The 21,267-nt window shown below is 45.5% G+C and overlaps 3 protein-coding genes across 3 annotated transcripts; 1 reads left to right on the plus strand and 2 right to left on the minus strand.

The window, feature by feature from the left end:
• Positions 1 to 1,051: 1,051 nt before the first annotated feature.
• On the plus strand, positions 1,052 to 5,004 carry LOC100827842 (adenine phosphoribosyltransferase 2). Its single transcript, XM_010241791.3, has 7 exons — positions 1,052 to 1,396; positions 1,521 to 1,631; positions 2,840 to 2,932; positions 3,054 to 3,203; positions 3,728 to 3,786; positions 4,266 to 4,348; positions 4,748 to 5,004. Exons 1-6 carry the CDS (start codon positions 1,255 to 1,257, stop codon positions 4,320 to 4,322), a joined length of 612 nt encoding a protein of 203 aa, XP_010240093.1. The 5' UTR covers positions 1,052 to 1,254; the 3' UTR covers positions 4,323 to 4,348; positions 4,748 to 5,004.
• Positions 5,005 to 5,409: 405 nt separating this feature from the next.
• Positions 5,410 to 6,392, minus strand: LOC100828150. The gene is made up of 2 exons (XM_003580044.4): positions 5,833 to 6,392; positions 5,410 to 5,726 (listed from the first exon to the last, which is right to left on the minus strand). The coding sequence occupies exons 1-2, from the start codon at positions 6,268 to 6,270 to the stop codon at positions 5,622 to 5,624; spliced, it is 543 nt and encodes a 180-aa protein (XP_003580092.1). The 5' UTR covers positions 6,271 to 6,392; the 3' UTR covers positions 5,410 to 5,621.
• Positions 6,393 to 7,478: 1,086 nt separating this feature from the next.
• LOC100831616 (septin and tuftelin-interacting protein 1 homolog 1) lies at positions 7,479 to 9,180 on the minus strand. Its single transcript, XM_003581348.3, has one exon. It carries the CDS (start codon positions 8,807 to 8,809, stop codon positions 7,769 to 7,771), a length of 1,041 nt encoding a protein of 346 aa, XP_003581396.3. The 5' UTR covers positions 8,810 to 9,180; the 3' UTR covers positions 7,479 to 7,768.
• Between the last annotated feature and the right edge of the window lie 12,087 nt (positions 9,181 to 21,267).

Genomic DNA, 21,267 nt, shown 5'->3' on the forward strand with positions numbered 1-21,267 from the left:
CTCCGTCCAACAAAAGATGTCTCAATTTTGATTAAATTTGAATGCATATATACATTAAGTCACATCTAGATACATCCAAATTTTGACGAACTTGAGATATCTTTTGTTGGACGGAGAGACATGTTTTGTTGGACGGAGGGAGTAGTTGTTTTATGGGATGTTGGGAGTAGGTTGTACTTTAGCAATTTCTTCTATATCTTAATTTGTTTTTTTTTCACATCTAACAGATAATCATTTCTTTTACAACAATTTGAGAATTACTTCAAACACCAACGTCCACTTTTTTACCTCGCATCAGTTAAAATTTAATTTTGGTACGTTTCAGAAATGGGCTTTAATTATATGCACGAAGGTCTTGAATAGTAGTCCTCCTGTTCATTTTTCTTTTCGAAACGGAGAGAATTTTCCTGGCATCAATGCACACATCCATCTCCATCCAGGTTTATAACGTTCACAAAAAGTTTTATACCGAACTTTGGCAAAAAAAAAAAGTAATAAGAGATTATTGTGGCAGAAAAGAAATATGATTGTGTTATTGAAAAACTTTTTCTGATGATATAATTTTTATACACATATATTAAATATTATTTATGCAATTATTGATCAAAGTTTGACTCAAAATTTAATACTTCTACAGAACTTATAGATCCGGGACAGAGGCAGTAGCATTTTCCGCCCAATAAATAAAGGAGAAGAATCTAGTCAAGGATTAAGAGGGAGTTGTAAAAAGATGAACTGGTCCTAGTAAAGAATGCAGTAAAATACGTCTCGATCAGTAGGTACCCGTACCTAGAAGCGAAATCTTGTATCGATGCATCCGCTATTGCCACGCCAACCTAGTCGTACCTCCAGGGAGATCTCCCATCGCTGGAACGGTTACTCACTGGGTCACTGGTCACACAGTTTATGAATCAGGGAGCGTGAAGAAGAGGGGTTGGCCAGTGTCCAGTGAGCGATCGAGCGAGGCTGTAGGCTGGCCTTCTTCTATGCACATCACAGGTGGTCCTGGGCTGCCGGTTTCCAAAGGATAATAAAAACTACCGCCTAGGCGTACCCGTCTCCCTCTCTTGCTGCTACGCCCACCCGGCGCGCGTTGCGTCATGCGTGTTGCGTCCCCGTGTTTATTTATATGCACTGGTTACCTTCCTCCCTGGCTACGAACTAGTCGAAGGGATAGCTGAAGAAGACCACGATCGAGAGCGAAGCAAAGAAGAGGAAGGAGGAGTTAATTTAAGAAGTGCATCAAGACATCATATGGGGCAGCAAGAGAAGAGCGGCGAGACCGGCGGCGGCAACATGGAGGAGGCGGCGGCCAAGGAGAACGGCCGCGCCGCCGATCCGCGCCTCCAGGGCATTTCCGACGCCATCCGCGTCGTCCCCCACTTCCCCAAGCCAGGTAAGTCGATCTCCACGTGAAACCGTTCGTCGGACACGGTCAGCTGATTAACTGATCTCACCCTTCGTGTCTCTGCTCTGCCGTGGCCGTGCGTCCGTGTGTGTGTGTGTGCGTGTGTGTGCAGGGATCATGTTCAACGACATCACGGCGCTGCTGCTGCGGCCTGGCGTGTTCAAGGACGCCGTGGACATGTTCGTGGAGCGCTACCGCGGCATGGGCATCGCGGCCGTCGCAGGTAAGCCGCGCCGCCCAAGTGTGGGTTAGTTAATTGGTTGGTCAATCACGAGCCATGTGCCGCCGTGCGCAGGCACACTTGTTCCACCCACGCGCGCGCACCCCGGTGCCGCCCGCGCACGTCTTTCTTTAATCCCAGCCCTGCCGGCTACCGCTGCTGTCGCGGCGTTGGTGTTCTGAAACACCGTAGTAGTACTCCAAGGAGTATCTCTGACCGTGGCTGGTTATTTCCTGCTCCTTTTGTCCCCTCCGAACTCTGTCGATTGATTGATCAGGTCATCGCCACCACATTACAAACTCTGTAAATTATCAGCTGCCAGGAGCATAAAGCATTGGTACAGTACTACAGTAGCAGGTATACCATACCAGGTGGAGTAACAGTAGTATTGATATGCACACACACACAGACGTACGTAGCTCGCCGTCCGGTCCAGAGACCAGAGCAATTAAAGCCAGGGGCCAATGCCGCCACGGTGGGAGAAGATGAGCAGGAAGCAGGACTAGGTCGTCGAACCGATCAGAAAAACCAATTCAATTCGCTTCTGCGCGCGGACGTGCGCACGCATGTGGGATGTGTCCTTGCGCGGCCGGCCGTCTGGTCCCCTGCCCGCGCCGGCCCCGTCGCGCCACACGGCGCGCGGCCATATGCCGATCGGGCAGTGCCGGGTCATGCGGAATCCTGGCCCGCAGCGTTCGCAATGGAGGCCCGGATCACCAGGAGCGCGCACGTAGACGGCTGGCGATTGGGCCATTTGGGGTGGCGATCTCGCGGGGACCGGCATGCGGGCACGACCGGCGCGACGTAGGCAGCGTACGTGCCTGTGGGCTGTGGGGGCCGGGCGCGGGCGCGTCTTGGATCGCCTGATCGGACGGCCGTGGGCGCGCGCACATGCGGTGTCGCCGTGTCGGCCCGGTCCGTCCTCCCGTGGCCTGGCTAGGTTGTACAAGAGCACAAAGCCTTTGCTTGCTTATGTCATCGCTTAAGGCCATTATTTAGTGTATGTACTCGTTGCCCTACAACGTTTGGATGCTCTGACCTACTCCGTATGTACGTAGTATCTCATTGCCACATCGGGCGAACTGAATCTCTGTAGTGTGTGTAATAACCTCCTGCATGCCACTATGCCACTCTTACCTTTTCTTTAAAAAAATATTATGCAACTCTGACCTGTGTGTGTACATGGTGAATTTTCTTCATCTTGTACTTAGGTATTGAAGCCAGAGGATTCGTATTTGGCCCGGCGATCGCATTAGCCATCGGAGCGAAATTCATACCGTTGCGCAAACCTGGGAAACTCCCAGGTGATCAACTCTTCCGATTTGCTCGTTCACAGATCTCCCAACAGGGTGCTGTGAGAGTGCTACTGCATACTGAATCTATTTTGGATAAATGTGCTAATTTTGCTCTACGAAAACGATGAAGGCGAGGTGATTTCCGAGACTTATGTGCTTGAGTATGGGACGGATTGCTTGGAGATGCATGTCGGAGCCACTGAACAGGGGGAGCGCGTAGTGGTCGTTGATGATTTGGTTGCAACCGGTGGGACACTTTCTGCAGCTATAAGACTTCTCGGTGAGTACCTCTTTACCTGTTGTCTCTCTAACTCTCTCTCACACGGATCGGTAGAAAAATGCAGACCAATTCATTCACAGTGAATAGTACTTACATTGCATACTGGATAAATCTGCAAACGAGGACACACTAAGTAACGAAAATCATGTGTGGCACAGTCAAGCATCTCAACAATTTAGTGATTGGTACCATGTAGAGCAGAGGGCCATCATGTTTTCTTGACAATAAGCAAAGTTTGTCCTTGAACGTGACAAATTCCTGTTTGAAAGACAAGTCCTAGGCGTAGCTGCTAGCAAATTACATAGATGCGTGGCTTTGGTGGGACCAGAATAATTTTGATCTTTGATATATGCTACAAGCGAAATGTTTTAAGATAAGGATCGACCACATGTCACTGGACAATCAAGGAGTGCCAACTAGATCTCTCGTTCTATCGTAGGGATATATCTGATGAGCTGAGAGCGTGAAAATGTGTCTTTTTGACTGATCTTTTAATGATTACTGCAATTATTTTTGCATTCCAGAACGTGCTGGAGCTGACGTTGTTGAGTGTGCATGCCTCATTGGACTTCCTAAATTTAAGGTATGCAAAGCTAAGGTGAAACAACTTATTTTCTGCCCGTCCCATGAAAATGTTAGTAGGACAGCAAAATAAGAAATGAGTCAATCGATAACCTTCCATGCGTGACCGGTATAACCAGCAGAATCCTAAAATTGGACATATCCGTGTTTGTGTGCAAAGAGAAAGTATAAACTTTGTGACTGAAGTTCTGAGGGGAAAAACAACAGCACTACTACAACAGTAGAAGCAGTAAATACATGGTTTTGGTGAACAGACCGTACAAATTTCCGATCAACAAACTGTGCATGCCAAGTTCATCTCGTTGAATGTAATTGATGGAGCAGCCAGTTATTTTCCTTGGTATACAACTGTGACCGCAAAATTTCTCTTTCGATGAATCTATTTAGCAAATGTACTTTATTAAACAAAAAATCCATATGTCTTTAAAAGAAGCATGCCAGGCTGCCCTTTCAAACCTGTTGACTCCATAATTTTTACAGGATTTCTACAAGCTCAACGGAAAGCCAGTTTATATACTGGTGGAGTCCCGCAAATAGGAATTAAAAAGTTGATGACCGACCAGGCAAGTGTTCATTGTCTTATGGTTGAAATTTCTCTCAATATTCGTTTCTTTTTGATACAGTAACTTTTCAACATATTATGCGACACAGTTTGGTTTGCAAATTGACAAACTCATGATGTTCTTTTATACTCTACATTGCTGCCCAATACAAAACCCACAGCCAAGTAAATGATACGTAGTATTATCCATGACATCCTTCTTGCAAATGTGTAATTTATTCTGTAGCCTTGCTTTAAATAGAGCCATATCACAACTTCAGATGGCATCAGTTATATACACCTCTATCCTCTTCTATTTTTTGTTTTGCACAAATTCGAAGCACTCATGAGTATTGGACATGTGCTATAGAGTCCAATCCAGAGTTCTTACGTACTAATTCTGGCCCTGTTTCTTCTTCAGAAAAAAGGATGACAGCTTCAGTCATTTGTAACCGCGTTACAAATGATGGATGTAACTCTGGAGTACACTGTCAAGGGCAGCTGCCAAGTGTGTCTCCTCAAGAGGGTGAGATAGTAGATGAGATGTAGTCATGTAGAGCCTTATTAGCACTAGTTTTTTCAGTAGTATGAAGGAGAGCTTGTAGTTATTTCTGTCAAGAATTATCACTGTTAGCAGGAGAAAGAAAAGAACCACCCTGTTGTTCAGTTGTCCGTGAACGTTCTTCTGTGTTTTTTTGCCGTGCAGATCATGCTTAGCATTAGTTTATCTCATCTTGTTTAGACTATCCTACTACTAAGATTACATCGTACAACTATCTTGAAGCCGAATAAAGGATGCCGAATTTCATTTTCCAGCTCCAAGTTACAGGCCTAGTGCCTGGAGAAAAAGAAGTACTACTCGTTAGTTTCTGAACTGAAGCTAACCAAAAAGAACAGCTTGGTTTAGGAATCAGGAGGCTCGCCGCAAATTCCCGTCGATTACTCCTTGTGAACGAAATCTCACAACGACTCACCGGCAGAGTGCAGGAACTGCTGCTCCAATGCCGATCTCGACAGGCCACAGCCGGAAGGATGTGTAAACTGCGCCCTCGGCATGCGGCCAGAGGAGATCGCCTCGAAAACTGACAGAAACAATGGTAGTATGAATTCTATATATGGATATACAAACTGAGTGGGAAAAATACACCATCAAATTCCCCTCTCCAGCAAGAGCAAAGGTACAACATCTGACATCTCTCGAACTGCTTATTGCACAATAAGTACCATCGAACTAAGTTACCAAACAAACAAAAAACAAGAAAGTCATGGGCGCGATCGATCGATCGATCGGTGGATCACAGCATTGGCAGCATCATCTGGAGCAGAGGAGCCGGCCGGGACCGGCGGTGCCGCGCCTTGAACTTCCTGATCGCCGCCTTGAGCACCCTCCTCCACCCCTCCTGAACAGTCCAAATCAACAGAATTACAGAAACCAACAGAAATGTCGTAATGCCAAGGCAGATTCCTGAGGTTAAAACTTTGGAGCTATGCAAGTAATTAAACTACCTTTGCAGGGGAAGGCGATGCCATAGGCGGCGAGAAGTCCAGCTTCGCCCTGCCCGTCTCATGGATGTCGAGGAAGGAGCCGTCCCGCCGCAGCCGCCGGCGACGCCACCTCGACTTACCGCCACCGCCGGCGCCGTCCTTGATCCTGCTCCCGGCCCTCGCCCTGCGCTTCGACTTGGCGATGAGGAAGTCCCTGGAGCCAGCTCCGGCTTTGCCGCCGGAGGCCGGCTCCGCGCTCGGGATCTTGTTGATCGGCGACCAGATGCCGCTCTGGGAGTAGTCGAAGTCGAAGGCAGAGGAGTCGGGGAACTTGCCCAGCAGGCTCCTTGACATGGACTGCTCCAGGTACTCCACCGTCACCACGCGCTCCACCACCACCACCGCGGCGGCTGTGTTGCCGTTGTCGCCTCCGGCGTTTGTCTCGGCCGAGCTGTTCATGTTGGCTCTGGATGTGCTTGGATCGAGATGGAACAGAGTAAGGGATGTCCGGATGTAGAGCGTAGTGATCGAAGACGGGAGAGGGAAATGGATGGGTCCGATGGGAGCTCGGTTGAAGTAACCGTTGCGTTGGCTGGGAGTGTCCGAGTGGGAGGGCACCCGACCGTTGGGATCTGGCCCTTTCTGACACTGACTGGTAGGCCCAGAACTGCCTGCACATTTTTTTAGAATGGCCTGCCTGCATTGAAGCTGAGCCTGTCCTGTGCACACGGGTTTGCACTAGTGCTCCAAAAAGCAGAAAACTTACTCATAAAACTGTAAAAGAAGAACAAAATTGACGACATACTCAAAAAAATTAAGACCCTGTTTGGTTAGGTGCTTTTGTGTCTTATAAACCAAAAGTAAAAAGTACTCCCTCCGTCCCAATATATGAAGCACGCACGCGTCTTAAGATCGTCAATTTAACTACCAAAAAATAAATTATATGACGTAGAAAATATATCATTAGAAAGTTCATTTGATTACGAATCTAATGACATATTTTTTATGAAATATAATTTATATTTTGTTAGTTAAATTTGAAATCTTGGAATGCGTGCGTGCCTCATATATTGGGACGGAGGTAGTACGTTTAAACCTAACCAAACAGGGGCTAAGAGAGAGGCAATCATCTGCCGTAATGTCAATGACTAAAAATTAAAGCCCTATTTCACTCGCAGTAGAAGGGTCGTGCACATAAGATCATTGAATGAACTACGGATACGGCCAAGACTTTTGAATTGGTGTTTGTTCGTCGTCGATTTTTTGGAAAATAGAAAAAACCATAGACCAAAGTAAATCCAAGACCTAAGCACTAAATGACAATTTTCATAGCGAGAATTGCCAATCATTAGACACCAACGGCAAGCTCGCTGGTGTCGTCTATGTTGGCAATGAGCCTATGATGATCAAACGAGAAAGGAGATAAAGCGATATGAGTGCGACAACATCTGTCAAGAACACAAAACGTCGTGAAAGAACATTAAAAAACAACTTACTCCAAACATTGATTTGTGGTCTTGTTTCCCTCATGCCGGTGACTCATACACCGGCAGAGGCGAGGGGAGCTAGCATTAAATGGAAAAAAAGGGAACAAAGCTACGGCCTTGTGATAATTGACGCAAGTACGTTTCTCCTTTGATTTTCTTTGTTATAAAGAATGTGGCTATTTCTCCGTCGGCCCCTAGTTTTTTTTTAAAAAAACTCTTAGAAAATCTCCGTTGACGTATCACAGCCGTCACGTTATAATCTGAGGGTCATTCCCACTCCTCCATTTTTTTACACTATTGTTGGATTAAAATCTGAGGCCAAACTCGTTTCTCTAACTAAAAAAAATAGGCGACTCCTCAGTAGCAACCATATTATAAATTCATAGCAAAGCATGATATACCCGTTACATTACATCATTTAGTGAGCACCCGCAACTTGACAAGACGAAGAAAATCACCTACGATGCGAACTACCAACTAAATACAAGAGTGTCAAGGTCTTGCCTTGCACGATCGACCATGCCAGCGCCCTCGTGGAGATGCGCTCGCACGCGTTCGTCGGCGAGCAGCTCCGGCGTGAAGAGGTTCTTCCATCCGGCGCACCACGCGTCGGCCTCCCCAAAGGAGGGCTTGCTGGACCGCAGCCAATGGCGCAGCGCGCCTTCCCACCTGTCCCAAAACTCGGCGTCTTCCAAGATCGACACCACGTGCTGCACGCGCACGAGGGGCGCCCACAGCATCGCCCATCGGAACGACCGGTCGGCCTGCTTCGGCGGCGTGATCCTCAGCTCCCGCACCAACCGCGCGATCTTGGGCAGCACGTGACGCGCCGCGAAGGCGTCCCAACACGCCGGGTCGAGGTAGTCTTTCCATGGCGACACGACGTCGTAGTCGTCGATCCTGCTCGTGATCTTGCCTTCCACGGCGTCGTAGAGGCTCCTTGGCAGGTGGCTGATCAGGGGAATCCACGGGCGCAGCCAGTCGTGGCAGTCCGGGTCCCACGCCGGCTGCCACTCCTGCGCTCCCATGGCGATCTTGGGCGTGACGATCTGCTCGATGATGTACCGCGTGGTGGAAGAAGGCAGCGCGGCTTTCCACATCCCCGGCGTGTGATTCTCCAGCTGGAACACCTCCCGGGACTTGATGACCGCTGCCAGGGCGTCGGCCGTCTCAGGGCTGTCGTCGCCTTGAAGCTTCAATTCTTGCAGCAGCGCCAGGGTCTTCTCGAAGCACTCCGTTTCGAGCCGCTGGGCGCGTGAAAGCACCTCCCACTGATGGAGCCACTCGTCGTTGGCCGGCGCGGCCGTCGGTGGAGCGTCCAGGCCGTTGTCGTAAGGCTTGTCGCGATGGCCGAGGCCGGCTTTCTGCGGCCACGCGGTGGGCTGTATCGGGGCGATGATCCCTTGGCCATGCACGCCGAGGCCCGAGCCCTCCTCGTAGTTCCAGAGACGCATCATCTTTGCCACCGCGGGGCTGGTGAACGCAAGCCTGCCTGGCATAGGTGCTGCCATGCCGGCCGGGCGATCGAGGAGCAACCAGACCTGCCACAAATTACTTGTATTCTCGCGAGGCGGCACCACTACGACTTCTTTTTTGCGTGTCGTATGTGCGATTTGGTTTGGTGGAGTCTGCCACTGAGCGTCAACTTATATAGGCTGCGGTATCGGGAGACTATATGACTTGGATCCGGACTCGAAAACGAGTACGTTCACGACACAGAACGGACAGCTCGAGACAGAGTCGGACTCTCGATCACGTCGAGCGCGTCCTGTTTAGCAGCCCACAGCAGTACGTAAAAGCCCATCTTCATTTTTGTTCATGCCTTCATGTCAATGTGTAACAAGAGTTTTTCTATTCATGTTTTTCTTCAATTATTTATCCAGGAGGGTCATCACACACTCCGTGGCGGGTTTTGTCTTATGGATTTCACTCTGAAAGGATGAGAAATCCAGAGAAGTTTATTTAGTTTTATGTGTTTGTTTGGAAAATAATTCATTTTCACATTCTTTCGATTGGTACTTCAGGTATTAGAACTGCTAGCTTTACCTACATGATGGTTTTGCGATTGATGCATAATGCATTGTTTTATGGATGGTGCATATGCTAAGCTCTTGGATTTCAAACAAGGATGGTTTGCTCGTTCTCTAGCTCATCCATCTTCATGATAGTTTGCCAGTAGTGCAGCCATAGTGCTTCTGATCTTGATATTGTTGGTGTCATTTTTATTTTTCAACTACTCCCTCCATTCAAAGGTTGGCGTATTTTGTTTCGTTAATACAAGTCTTTGACCGATGAAAACCCTATTTATATGTGTTTTTTCATGCATGAAATTTATATCGATGAATTCGTCTTTAAAAGTTCTTCTTAATGTTCATGGTTTTGTATCACATAACTTACATATTAATAGAATAATTATTGATCAAAGACTTGTCTTAACGAAACAAAATACGCCAACTTTTATGAAAAGGAGGAAGTATCATTATTTTGTTGGTTTACTACGAGTCAATTTATGTCAATAGGTGAAACTCCTAAAACAGTGGCACCTCCCAGTTTCTTCTACTTGAGGTGATATACACTTGGATTTTTAGTTATTCATTATCAATAAGAAATGGGATAATGAAAAGTCAACAAACATTTTATTGTTCGGGCATTCTATCGATTGTTTGTGTTAATTTGCCAAGAGGATTCAATCTAGGGAAATCAATACCTGGTATGAGGAAAGTACAGGATATAAGTTTCGCGTGCGAGTTTTATGTGCTCCGCCCTGGCAATATGCAGAGACCTATCTCTTTTTTTTTCTTTCCGAAAAGGAGCATAACCCCCGGCTATCGGCTTCCAAGGGATGCCTTCAACCCCTAAGGCCCTACACAATGTAGCGATGCCAAATCTCTGAGTCAATGATGTCAGCTTGTATCCATGCTGGATATTTTTCTATAGCATCGGTCTCACAATGTTACTTTGGCCCCTAAAGATAGTAGGACCCACAATGTCCAGATACCAACGTCGACGTGAGCCCTTCGCGCGAGTTCTTTCCGGTTGCCCTCGTGGGATAGAAAAAAAAATCCCTTCTCCAAACCAGTTGTAACGATATTGTTATTTTACTAGCAATGTGCCCGTGCGCTGCTACGGAACATCTTACATTGCGAGGGAACCATAACATTTTGTGTTGTTCGATTTTTGTCACTACTATTTATTCTGCTTTAATTGTCCGGTTGACGGGAATTGGGGATTGGAGAATGGGAGGCAGCAATTGCGGGTTGGGGATGAGACCGGTAGAAGGAAGAAGATATTGGAGGAGATTGGAGTTTGAAGTGATAGAACAACATGAGGTCAATGTGATTCGGGCGGACCCCATTTGTCAGTTGCCAGTTCTTAGAGAGGAGATGCATGGGAGGTGAATTGACGACCACCAAGTGAAAACTTTATAAGTAAGGATTTGATGGGGAGTTTGAGCATCAGAGCATGGTTCCCTTGATTTTTGGTTTGGCACCGACTAGCCAGTAGAGGCACCGGTGCCAAATGGACAAAAGTGAATTTGTATGCACACTCTGGTGGAAACACATGATCAGGTAATGTCGACGCGTGCATATGTTGTGATGAGGATATCACAGTCGGGTAGCCGAGAGCCGACCGGAAGATATTGCCGACTTAGTGTACAAGCCGACTGTGTCCAGTGTCCACCACCCGGCCGGAAGCTGCCGTATAAGAGAAGAAAGCCTAGTTTAAGTTATAAAAAATATCAGTCGTAGATATCTTGTATAGAAAGGATGCTTCGCGCATATCTTGTAAAAGAAGGAATCCTTAATAGAAGAGTCCGTGTTTGAGTAGCACACGGCCACCAAAACCCTAGCTAGGTCGACCCTATATATAAGGGCGCCCCCAAAGGCACGCCACACAACCGACACAATCTTGTAATCATATTCTCAATAGTAGATTGACAACAGGATGTAGGTCTACCTCTAAGAGCAGGGGTAGCCGAACCTATATAAACCTTGTCTCGCCACGCTCAAGATCCGCCGACTTCTATCTCTAAGAACAATTGACATGTTGTGTTCGTTGAAGATGGTGGCTCGAAACTCGGCTTTGGGGATGAAAATCCCGAGATAAACCTATCGTTGGAATCATCATTATCCGCGTATGTGGTGAATTTTTCTTGAAGGCCTTGCCTACCAGTGGTGTTCTTTTTGTTTGTTTTGCCTTTTTAGCACATGATTATGGTAATCTGTGGAGTTACTGCTGTGAGGCCTATTTTTTCTCTTTTTGTAGATTGACTTTGTTCGGCTTATGTATGGTTTTCCTTTTTTAAGAAATATATACGGTTGTGTATCAATCTATGTAGAGTCGGGAGTTATCCTCCTTTATTTACGGAAAACATATAGATACAACGACCAATCGAACCCATCGTTCGGTTTTAGATAATTGATGAAGAATTCTATTAGCTCTAGGCATCCACACAACCTATTACGTACACTCCATGTATAAAATCAAAGAAGACTCTCTCTCTCTCTATATATATAATATGTATGTACTAGCTAAATGCAGTGTGTTGCTACACAAATATTATGATTGTATTGTATAACATGTCTAAATGTGTTTTTGTCCCCGTGTTTTCCACGTTTGTATTGAATATAATCAACTCAGCAATTATTATTTTTTGAGAATAAATTCAGCCAATTGTAATTAAAATACCATGATACATCTATATAACATACCGAATGGGTGTAATTACATTTATTTTCTAGCAATATAAGAAATACTCTTAATAAAGTGGACGGGCGTCCACCAATTCTGGTTTTTATAGAGAAAAAAAGATATAGCATGTATTAGCTCAGCAACTTATCTACAAGTCTGCGCCCCTCTGGATGCCCAAGCTCCCATTCTTGCATGAGATTTCCTAATAATACGTAGAAGCAACATCCAAAGACAAGGCATATAATCCCCAAGACGAAAACGAAGGTGTTGCGAGGTTTTGGATTGGTGTGGAGCGCATCTGGGCCCATTAGGTATATGGACAACACAACAGTCGACAGTGTCACAAAAGCCACGACGCATGTAACCCTACAACGACCACAATCGTCCGGCTCCACCTCCGTCGTCATCCTGCCGCCGCCACTTTCGATGTCACCCATCGCCACTCTTGCCGTCAAAATTATACCATTGTCAGTTATCAAGCTTAATTAGGTTAACATAAATAACAAACACTCCGTAAGTACGTGTTGAATCATTCCGAAGCTAACACAGCCCATACATTAACAAACTAGGGGTGCCAGTGGGAAACTGGGAACTCAGCCCACTTAAGACTTAACACCCACCGGGCTGACCGCATTGGGTCAAACAGGCTCAAGCGGGCTGACCCTTTTGTCCAGCGGACAGGCCGCATATACCGCATGCATGAAAGATGAAGTCCAGACTCTTAATATAAATATTAAAATAATAATTATAATCTTTTAAAATGTACCGTATTGTCCTCGTGATTAATATGGATCAGAGTTCCTGAGTCTGCACTTGTTAAGAGGATACAACCCTTGTAGACAAGGCAACCACATGAACCCAGGGCTCAGGACCTAGATCTAGGGTTAAAGAGTGTATCATGTGCTAAGTTAGTAGAGATTTTTGAATTTTTTTTCTATACATATATAAAGAAATTCGGTTCCAAACCCAGGGCTATAGCCCTTTTCACTACCAGATGTATACCTTTTACTACCGGTGCTAATTTTTTACAAAACAATTGTAGTAATTTTCTAACCAGAGACTAACTCAAAACAAGATACATGATTAATTCAATAAAGCTTACTTATCACGATGACTATCTCTTAGCTGGATCCGTGGGACGACGGTCTGTGAACCGCAGGGCGCCGGCCGGCAAGGGAGCGATGGGGCGAAGCAGATACAGCGATCGACGGGTTTTTTTTAGGGATACAGCGATCGACGGGTTGAAGGGACGTATTTATATGGACGGCTGGTGCTGCTGTCCTGATCGTATGCCGGGTCGGGGTTCCGAGTCCCGATCGGCAAGCCAGAAAAGCCTATGGGCCAGGAGGCTAGCAAACTCTACTATCCACATAACACAGCCCAAATATACAGGCCTACACACACATCCTGCCCCCCTGTTTCCATGGGCCCGGGGCGGCTGTCCCGCCAGGGCCGGGCAAGAACGCGGTCCTCTCAGAAAAAAAAAACTGCAAGAACGTGCATTAGCAGTGCTCTACCAAATGAGCTACATCTCCTTTATAAATTATAGAGTAAAATACAACACTAGTCCATGAATTCGGCAAAAATGAATACTTGAGTCCACGAAGTCAGAAACGCACACTTAAACCCTTAAAGTGGGACTATTGTGTCACATTAGTACAAAAACGGTTCGACGAGGGTTAAACACGCCACGCGGCCGCCACGTCGGGTTCAGCCAAGACCGCGGGCTGCTACTCCATTTTCTCAGTATTTTTTTTACAAAATCGCCATGCCCGAGCCGCCCGTGAGGGGCAAGGCGGCCTTACCCAGACGAGGATCATGGGGCCTGAGAACCACGCCGTTGCCGCCGCCGCCTCGTCTAAGGTTGCTATTAAGCACATAACGCTCAATTTTCACGAGAGGACGTCGGTGAAGAGGTCACTGAAGCCGACATGGCCGCCACATAACGTGTTTAAATCTTGCCGAATCGTTTTTGGAGTAAAATGACACAGTAGTCCCAGTTTAGGGGTTAAAGTGTGCATTTTCCGAGTTCGTGGACTAAAGTGTTCATTTTTGCTGAGTTCATGGACTAGTGGTGTATTTTACTCTAAATTATAACCCTGCAAGAATGTGGACTATGAGATGTGGGATTTCTTGGTAACGAATCTGTTCATGTTGCTACTTCAGTAGCCATGCTCATTACGAATTCCAAAAATGTGTCATGATGTTTTGTTGGTTTGATCTTCTGCGATATTGGAGTCCTTCTCTGACGTTCTGGTAAAGATCCTGTGGTTCGACAACCTGCACTTTTAGGGGATAATCTTCGGTCCAAGTACGTTCAACGGTCACGGCTTGTCATCTCTTTAGATGGGTGAGTCAATGGGCTTTTTGAAACCTTTGAAGGTAGTCAACATCATGCAGGGGTACGAGTGGTGATGTTACCGCGCCAATCTAATCACAGTATTTTTACTGAAGCACGGACCATTTTTCGTGTTGCAAAGATTGATACCATGGAGAATATGTTTTCGAGAGATTTCATTGTAATTCTTAGTTGTAGGGATTACTTTATAATTTCTTGTGTTTATGATCCCAAGCACTACACTTGTAATGATTTTTTAGATCGAATAAAGTTACAAGTTGATTCAAAAAAACGAATTCCAACAATTAATATGGGCACGTGGACTTTCAGTATGTATGCTAGGCTCTGAAAATTGATTATGTCTATTGAAGTGAATCATGCACGTGTATGTTAGTGACCATGGCGTATTTAATCAGTTAGCCCAACATCTTTTGCTGCATATGGTGATCTAATTAACTGCTTGCAGAACTATCTTTGCTGGCTATGTGAGCCTCTCAATAGGGTGGTTCATGTTTATTAGTAGCTGTTCAAATTGGCTGCCCCTTTTCGAAAAAAAAGTAGCTGTTCAAGTGAGGTTGGCTCCATTCAGTTTAAGTCCTTCTCAGCCGTGTTGATGTATCTTATTTTTCTTTAATAAGCTTAAATTGATTACCAATTAGCATCGTTACCATCAGTTTCCATATGTTCTTTTCAGCCATTTAAGTGTTATACTACCTCAGTTTCTAAATATAAGAAGTCATATAAAAGCTACAAACATCTATAACTCCAAATTTGTCATTATATGTAATTTCATAGTATACTCAATTGATATTGTAGATCTTAGTAGATTTTTCAATAAAATTGGGCAAACTTGTAACTTAGAACAATGTTAGGATTTCTTATATTTAGGAAAGGATGGAGAACCTTATAATCTAATCATAGTAGTTCAGCAGGATTTAAATATTTGCTATGAAAATTCTTATTTGTGCTACATATTTTTTTTTTGCAGTGAGAAGCTCTGCAACGATATGTAAATCTATGTCATACATCGATGGTCATAACGGGGAGATCGACCAATAGAGTAAAATGCATCACTAGTCCACGAACTCGGCAAAAATGAACACTTTAGTCCACAAACTCGGGAAACGCACACTTACACCCTAAATTGAGACTACTGTGTCACTTTAGTCCAAAAACGGTTCGGCGAGACTTAAACACGCCACGTGGCCGCCACGTCGGTTTCATCTAGGACCACAGGTTGCTACTCGATTTCTTAAGGATTTTTTTTCTTCAAAATTACCATGCCCGAGCCGCCTGCGAGGGACAAGGCGGCCGCGCCCAGACGGTGATCCTGGGGTCCTGAGAACCACACTGTTGCCACATGTTGCTATCAAGTCCACAACGCTCAATTTTGACGAGATGATGCCGGTGAAGGGGTCGCCGAAGCCGACGTGGTGACCACGTGGCGTGTTTAAACCTCACCGAACTGTTTTTGGACTAAAGTGACACAGTAGTTTCAGTTTAGTGGTTTAAACGTGCATTTTTCGAGTTCGTGAACTAAAATGTTCATTTTTACCGAATTCATGAACTAGTGGTGTATCTTACTCCGACCTATACTTAGTGTACGTTGTAGTTCACATCTTTGGCCAAAAGCGAGAAGATTCATCTCAGACTCAATAGCATTAGCAATTGCTTGATGATTTGGCAGGCTGATATGAATTGATTCTTGACTTCTACAGTATGAAGTAGTGTTAAGTTTTGGACGTGAATCCATGCTCGTTTCTTGCATGGAAAATCCAGCCGCTCTTGATATACATGAGGGGTGACGGCCGATTGAACAACACACGATTAGAAAAATCAATCTACAAACCTATCCCGTACGTCCTATTCTCTGCTTCTCGTTCATCGTCGTCCTTCATACCAGAAAGCTTCGATCCATGAAGTCGTAGCGGTGGACGAACCGACCTAGGGCAGTTCATTGCCGCCGTGCATCTAGAGGGGGTCCCTCCCGGACGCGTGGGGTTTTGGGTTTCAAGAAATCTCGCCGGCTGTCCTAAGTATCCCGCTTCCGGCGAGGTTGCTCTGGCGACGTGTCTTGCGTATCTCTCTCGACGCCGCAGATACATGTGATGTGTTTGTGTGCGAACACCGTGGGGATGCCGCCAAAACCCCTATTGTGTTACACGGGATGCAGTCTGTGTGGCGCCCCCGTCCAGCCCCACTTGCACCCAAGCCCATTTTTTCTGCATGGACAAACTAGGGGCGGCTGCTGGGAGCCCATTGCGCCGGCCCAAGTTGTACTCTGTTATTTTCTTTCTGCATATTCTTAAAATTTTAATTTCCCCAAGTTTCTTTTCTTGTACTTCAATTTTATTATTTTATCTATAGACCTTATATTTGGAAACATGAACGATTTTCAGATATATATAATTTCTATAGAAATGGTTAAATTTAATTTAATGATCATATGTCTCTAGAAAAACGTTTGTCTAACCCATAAAAAGAATGCTACAAGTTGTCATAAAGAATTTTCATATGTTCTTATATCTCACAAATAATATTCCTTCAATTTTATTATATATGCTCATAATTTTTTTTTAAATTATATACTTTCTTCGTCCAACAAAGGATGTGATGAGGATATCCCACATGTCGATACACCCGCAGCACCTACAGTCACATTACAAGGACCTGTCATAAGAGCTCGCGCATGCCAACTTAATTATCAGGTACTTTCGTTTCTTGGAACGATTCTTCACATAGATGAGAATATGATACTGCCTAAATCAGATGTGTTTGTCACACTTAGGAATGATGGACCTAGCATGGATGAGAGGGACAAGCATTGGAGCATGATCACGCATGGAGATGAAGGCAGCAAGCGTGTGAGGACTGAAGATGGCGTCGCAACGGGAGATTTCAGAACGTTGAAGTCACCATAATGAGAGATGAAGACGTGGGCGAAATATAGAGCTTTTCCCTTCATATTTTCGTCCACATAATTATATGGTGCTGTGTCACCTTTTAAGTTTGGGCTAGGCCCATGTAATTTTCGTCCACATGCATGGGCTGAACTTTAGAGTCCGTATAGGTGAAGGAAACCAACCTAGAGTGGGTTTCGGCCTCCTCTCCCAAGGCTGGCCGCATACCCCTCTAGTCCTCCATATATACCCCCGTTAGGTCTTCGTTTAGATTCGGATTTTGTTTAGTTTAAAACTTAGCTATTCGCTACTCTTCGCCACAGGCACAAGTGTCAAATCAACCTTCTATACTACGTGCTTGCAGAATCCCATCAATAAAGCTTCACCTTTATTCGCAATATCTTGATTGTATCTATAATTTTTGCTTGTTCTTCGGTTGCATGCAGGGATTGATCCTTCATGATCAGGTTGATCTAGCTCCGGCATGGTCAATAACCTCGGAAGTTGGTGTAGCGATCGCTAAGGCGCAACGTCTCGCATGTTTGTAGCCGGTTCGTCAACGTCGACATCCACCCAAAAATCGATAGTTACCGTCTCATCGAAAGATCGGGCACCTTTCCCCTATCAGGATGTCTCAATTTTAACTAAATTTGAATACATATACACTAAGTCATGTCTAGATACATTTAAATTTGGAGAAACTTGAGACATTTTTTGTTGGACGGAGTGAGTACTTAAAAACATCCGTAAACGAGGACAAAACTTTCTAATGTAAGCACACACGTGCTTAGATTAAAAACATCTTCTATTCTTCACATCATATATATATAGCTCTACCCAAAGCTATAGGTGAACGTGTTTTTGTTCAAACTTTGATTTTCAAAACTTGTTTTAGTACAATAATTAAAAAGGTCGGATTGACGACCAAGAAAAGCGAAGCTCTTTTATCACCGCAAAACGAAGAAGATGTTCTCTTTTCATCGGAAGAGCTTAAAAGGGTCTTCCGGGCCTAGATGTCATTCACGGTGCAACGGGAGGGCAGTCAATACGGTTTTGCTTTGGCCTGCCACCCTGACATCCTGTCTGCTCCTCTCTCCCGCCCTATCGCTGCAGCAAAAGCACAACATATACGGGGACTGGAGAGACATCCTCGCGTCTGCCCTCCAGACCGCGAGGTTCCAGTGCACATCTCCCTTCTCGGTTTCACAGGTAGCGATAGAGCAGAGTACTACGTACTACATCGATGTCTCTACTGTTCTTGAATCCCCGATAATTCCTTTTGTTGCTTGGATCCTGTACGTGTTGCCTCTCCCATATATGGGCTTGTTGCTTAAATCTTGTGAAAACATTTACTCCCTGTTCTTGGATCCTTCCTTTTCTTATTTTTTTTGGGTCCTGCACGCCTTAAACCTTCTCGCGTGGGTTCGTTTCTTAAGCCTCTCCTTGTTCATGAATCCTTCTTTTTCCTTTTTTCTTGGGTTCTCTGCAGACGTCGATCGAGGCTCCAGTGAATCGAGACACGCTCGCGTCTGCCCTCCGGATCATCGCTCTCTTCTCGGTTTCACAGGTAATTAACGCGAGTACTACTACATCGATGTCTACTGTTCTTGAATGCCCAATTCTTTTCGTTGCTTGGATCCTGTACGTGATGCATCTCCCATGGACTTGTTACTTTAATCTTGTAAAAACATTTACTCCCTGTTCTTGAATCATTCCTTTTCTTTTTTTCTTTTTTTGATCCTGCACGTCTTAAACCTTCTCGCGTGGGTTCGTTTCTTAAGCCTCTCCTCGTTCTTAATCCTTCTTTTTTTTTTCGGGTTCTGCACGTCTCAATTGTTCTTGCATGGATTTGTTGCATAAATCTTAGATAAAGCATCCTCCCCTTGTTTTCTTAGTCCTTCCAATGTTCTTGTTTTTGCTGGGATCATGTACGTCTCGCATGCAAGCCGTGCGTTCGTTGCTTCAATCTTTGCCTTTTTTGTTTTTTGTTTTGGACAGGTTTTGTTTTTATATCTCTTCTCTTTTGCTCGAGCGGAGAAACGCATCAGACCATGTCCTGCGTTCGTTGCTTCAATTTTTGCCCCTTTTCTCTCTTTGTTTTTGCATCTCTTCTCTTTTGTTCGAACGGAGAAACGCATGAGACCATGTCCTCTAGTGAAATTATTTTTCTATGATCACGCACGCACGCGCAGAATCATGGTTTTATTTGCGGGTGCTGCTGATGATACAAGGTCGGTGGTTTTGTATATCTAGTTTTAGCTTCTCATCTTCTGTTCGTAAGTCTCGAGATCGATCCCAGCCTAGTCAGCATTTTGGTACACGAGAACAGGTATACGCCAGTGGATTTTTGGGTCTCAGCCTCTGCGGCGTCCTTATCGCAGCCGTCTGTCTACTGCCGTGCACGACATCCTGCCGCACCACCGTGCTCCCGCCATGACGCGGGAGATGCGCCACCGTGCGCGACATCCCGACGGCCGCTCCGCAGCTCCATCGCGCAGTTGGCGGTTGCGGTGGCGGCCGGCTATGCCTCCTCTTCTCGTAATCTCCTTGATTGCAGCATCATCTCTTAATGTCGCTCAAATCGATCCCTAGGAGGTTAGGACGCTGGAGGGGGAGGATTTGAGCGCCGGATAAGGCTGAGCTCCAAATTGCTAGTAACATTCCCCCCTTTCCCTTTGCCAGTTTTCATTTGAGACGTCAAATTACTTGATGCTTAACGTGAGTCGTTGCACACTCGCGCTTGGTTAGTTTCTCTGGGTCCTGCTGACCTGCTCAATTGAATTGTGAAACTCGAGTGCCCGAGTTTAACAATTTATTGAATGGTGAACTCCGTACCTATGCTAACTTGATGCTTAACCTGAGTTAACAATTAATTGGGGCGATCCTATCAACTGCCAGTAGGGTGCCAGACGCAGGATCCTATCACTGCCAGCTCGGGGCGTCCACCGCACGCGCGCACCCGCCCGGCTAGCCTTAAGAAGGCCTCCTTCGCCTTGCATGGACGAGGACGATCCACTGCACTTTTGCTTGCAAAAGAACACGAACACCAGAAGAAAGGTGAGATCACCCACTCGCCTTACCTCTTCTCTTGTACGAGTTAATCCCTCTGTTCCTTCTCCCCAAACCCCTGTTCCTCCTCCAAAACCCTGTGAGATTCTCTTCCTTTGCGTGTCCCACTTCTTCGATCGCGCACGTTATATGTCCTCAATCTCTTGCTCCCGATATTTCTAAAAAAATCTCTTGCTTCCGCTTCTTCCTTTTAGTGCTAATGTTGCTGCACTGCTTCTCGTTGTTGGTTTTGGTTTTGTCATCGAGTAGTTTTGCTCGCATTGTGATCTTGTCTTGGAGTTGAAGGAGGCAAATTATCGAGCACCTAGCCACCTACTTATCACATTGCAATAAAAATGGCTGTGTGCATCAATTGATGCAGAGGGCCGGGGATCGCTTTCTCTCTTCGAAAAAAACCCTACTGATCAGTGGTGATTTCGACTGGCCCTATCTTTGAACTCGACGGTATTATTTGTCCAACTCTCCTGCCGTTGTTCTTGATGCAAGGATTTTGGAGTGGTTTTGATTTCGTTTTGAGCTCATGATTGTTGTTCTTTACACTAATCTGCAAGTCTACATTCTTGTTACAAAAGGTGGTGTCACATTATTGTTGTCTCTTGTATGTAACAGTTTTTCATATACTCCTGTGCTTTTGGGTCTTCATCTCAGTTTGATCGGAATTCCTGCAGATGGTGGACGAGAAGCAGATGGGCCCGGCGCAATTGATTCTTGGATATTTGGGCCAACTGTCCGCTGTCATTGTCCTGGGTATTCCAGCGTAAGTACGAGTTCGCCTTTTCTTGTGTTTTTAGTTTTTACAATTGCGACTGGGGCGGAATTCTATGAGGTATTAATATATGCAACGTACCGATTTCGCATTCGCAGTTGTACTACATTTGTACATATCTGCAAGCAGAGATCCGTCGGAGAGTTGTCTTCGCTGCCCTACCTAGCGGCTTTGTTCAATTCGGGCGTCTGGATCTTGTGCGCT

The sequence above is a fragment of the Brachypodium distachyon genome, chromosome 5 (genome assembly GCF_000005505.3).
Source record: "Brachypodium distachyon strain Bd21 chromosome 5, Brachypodium_distachyon_v3.0, whole genome shotgun sequence".
In the NCBI taxonomy this organism is placed as follows: Eukaryota; Viridiplantae; Streptophyta; class Magnoliopsida; order Poales; family Poaceae; genus Brachypodium; species Brachypodium distachyon.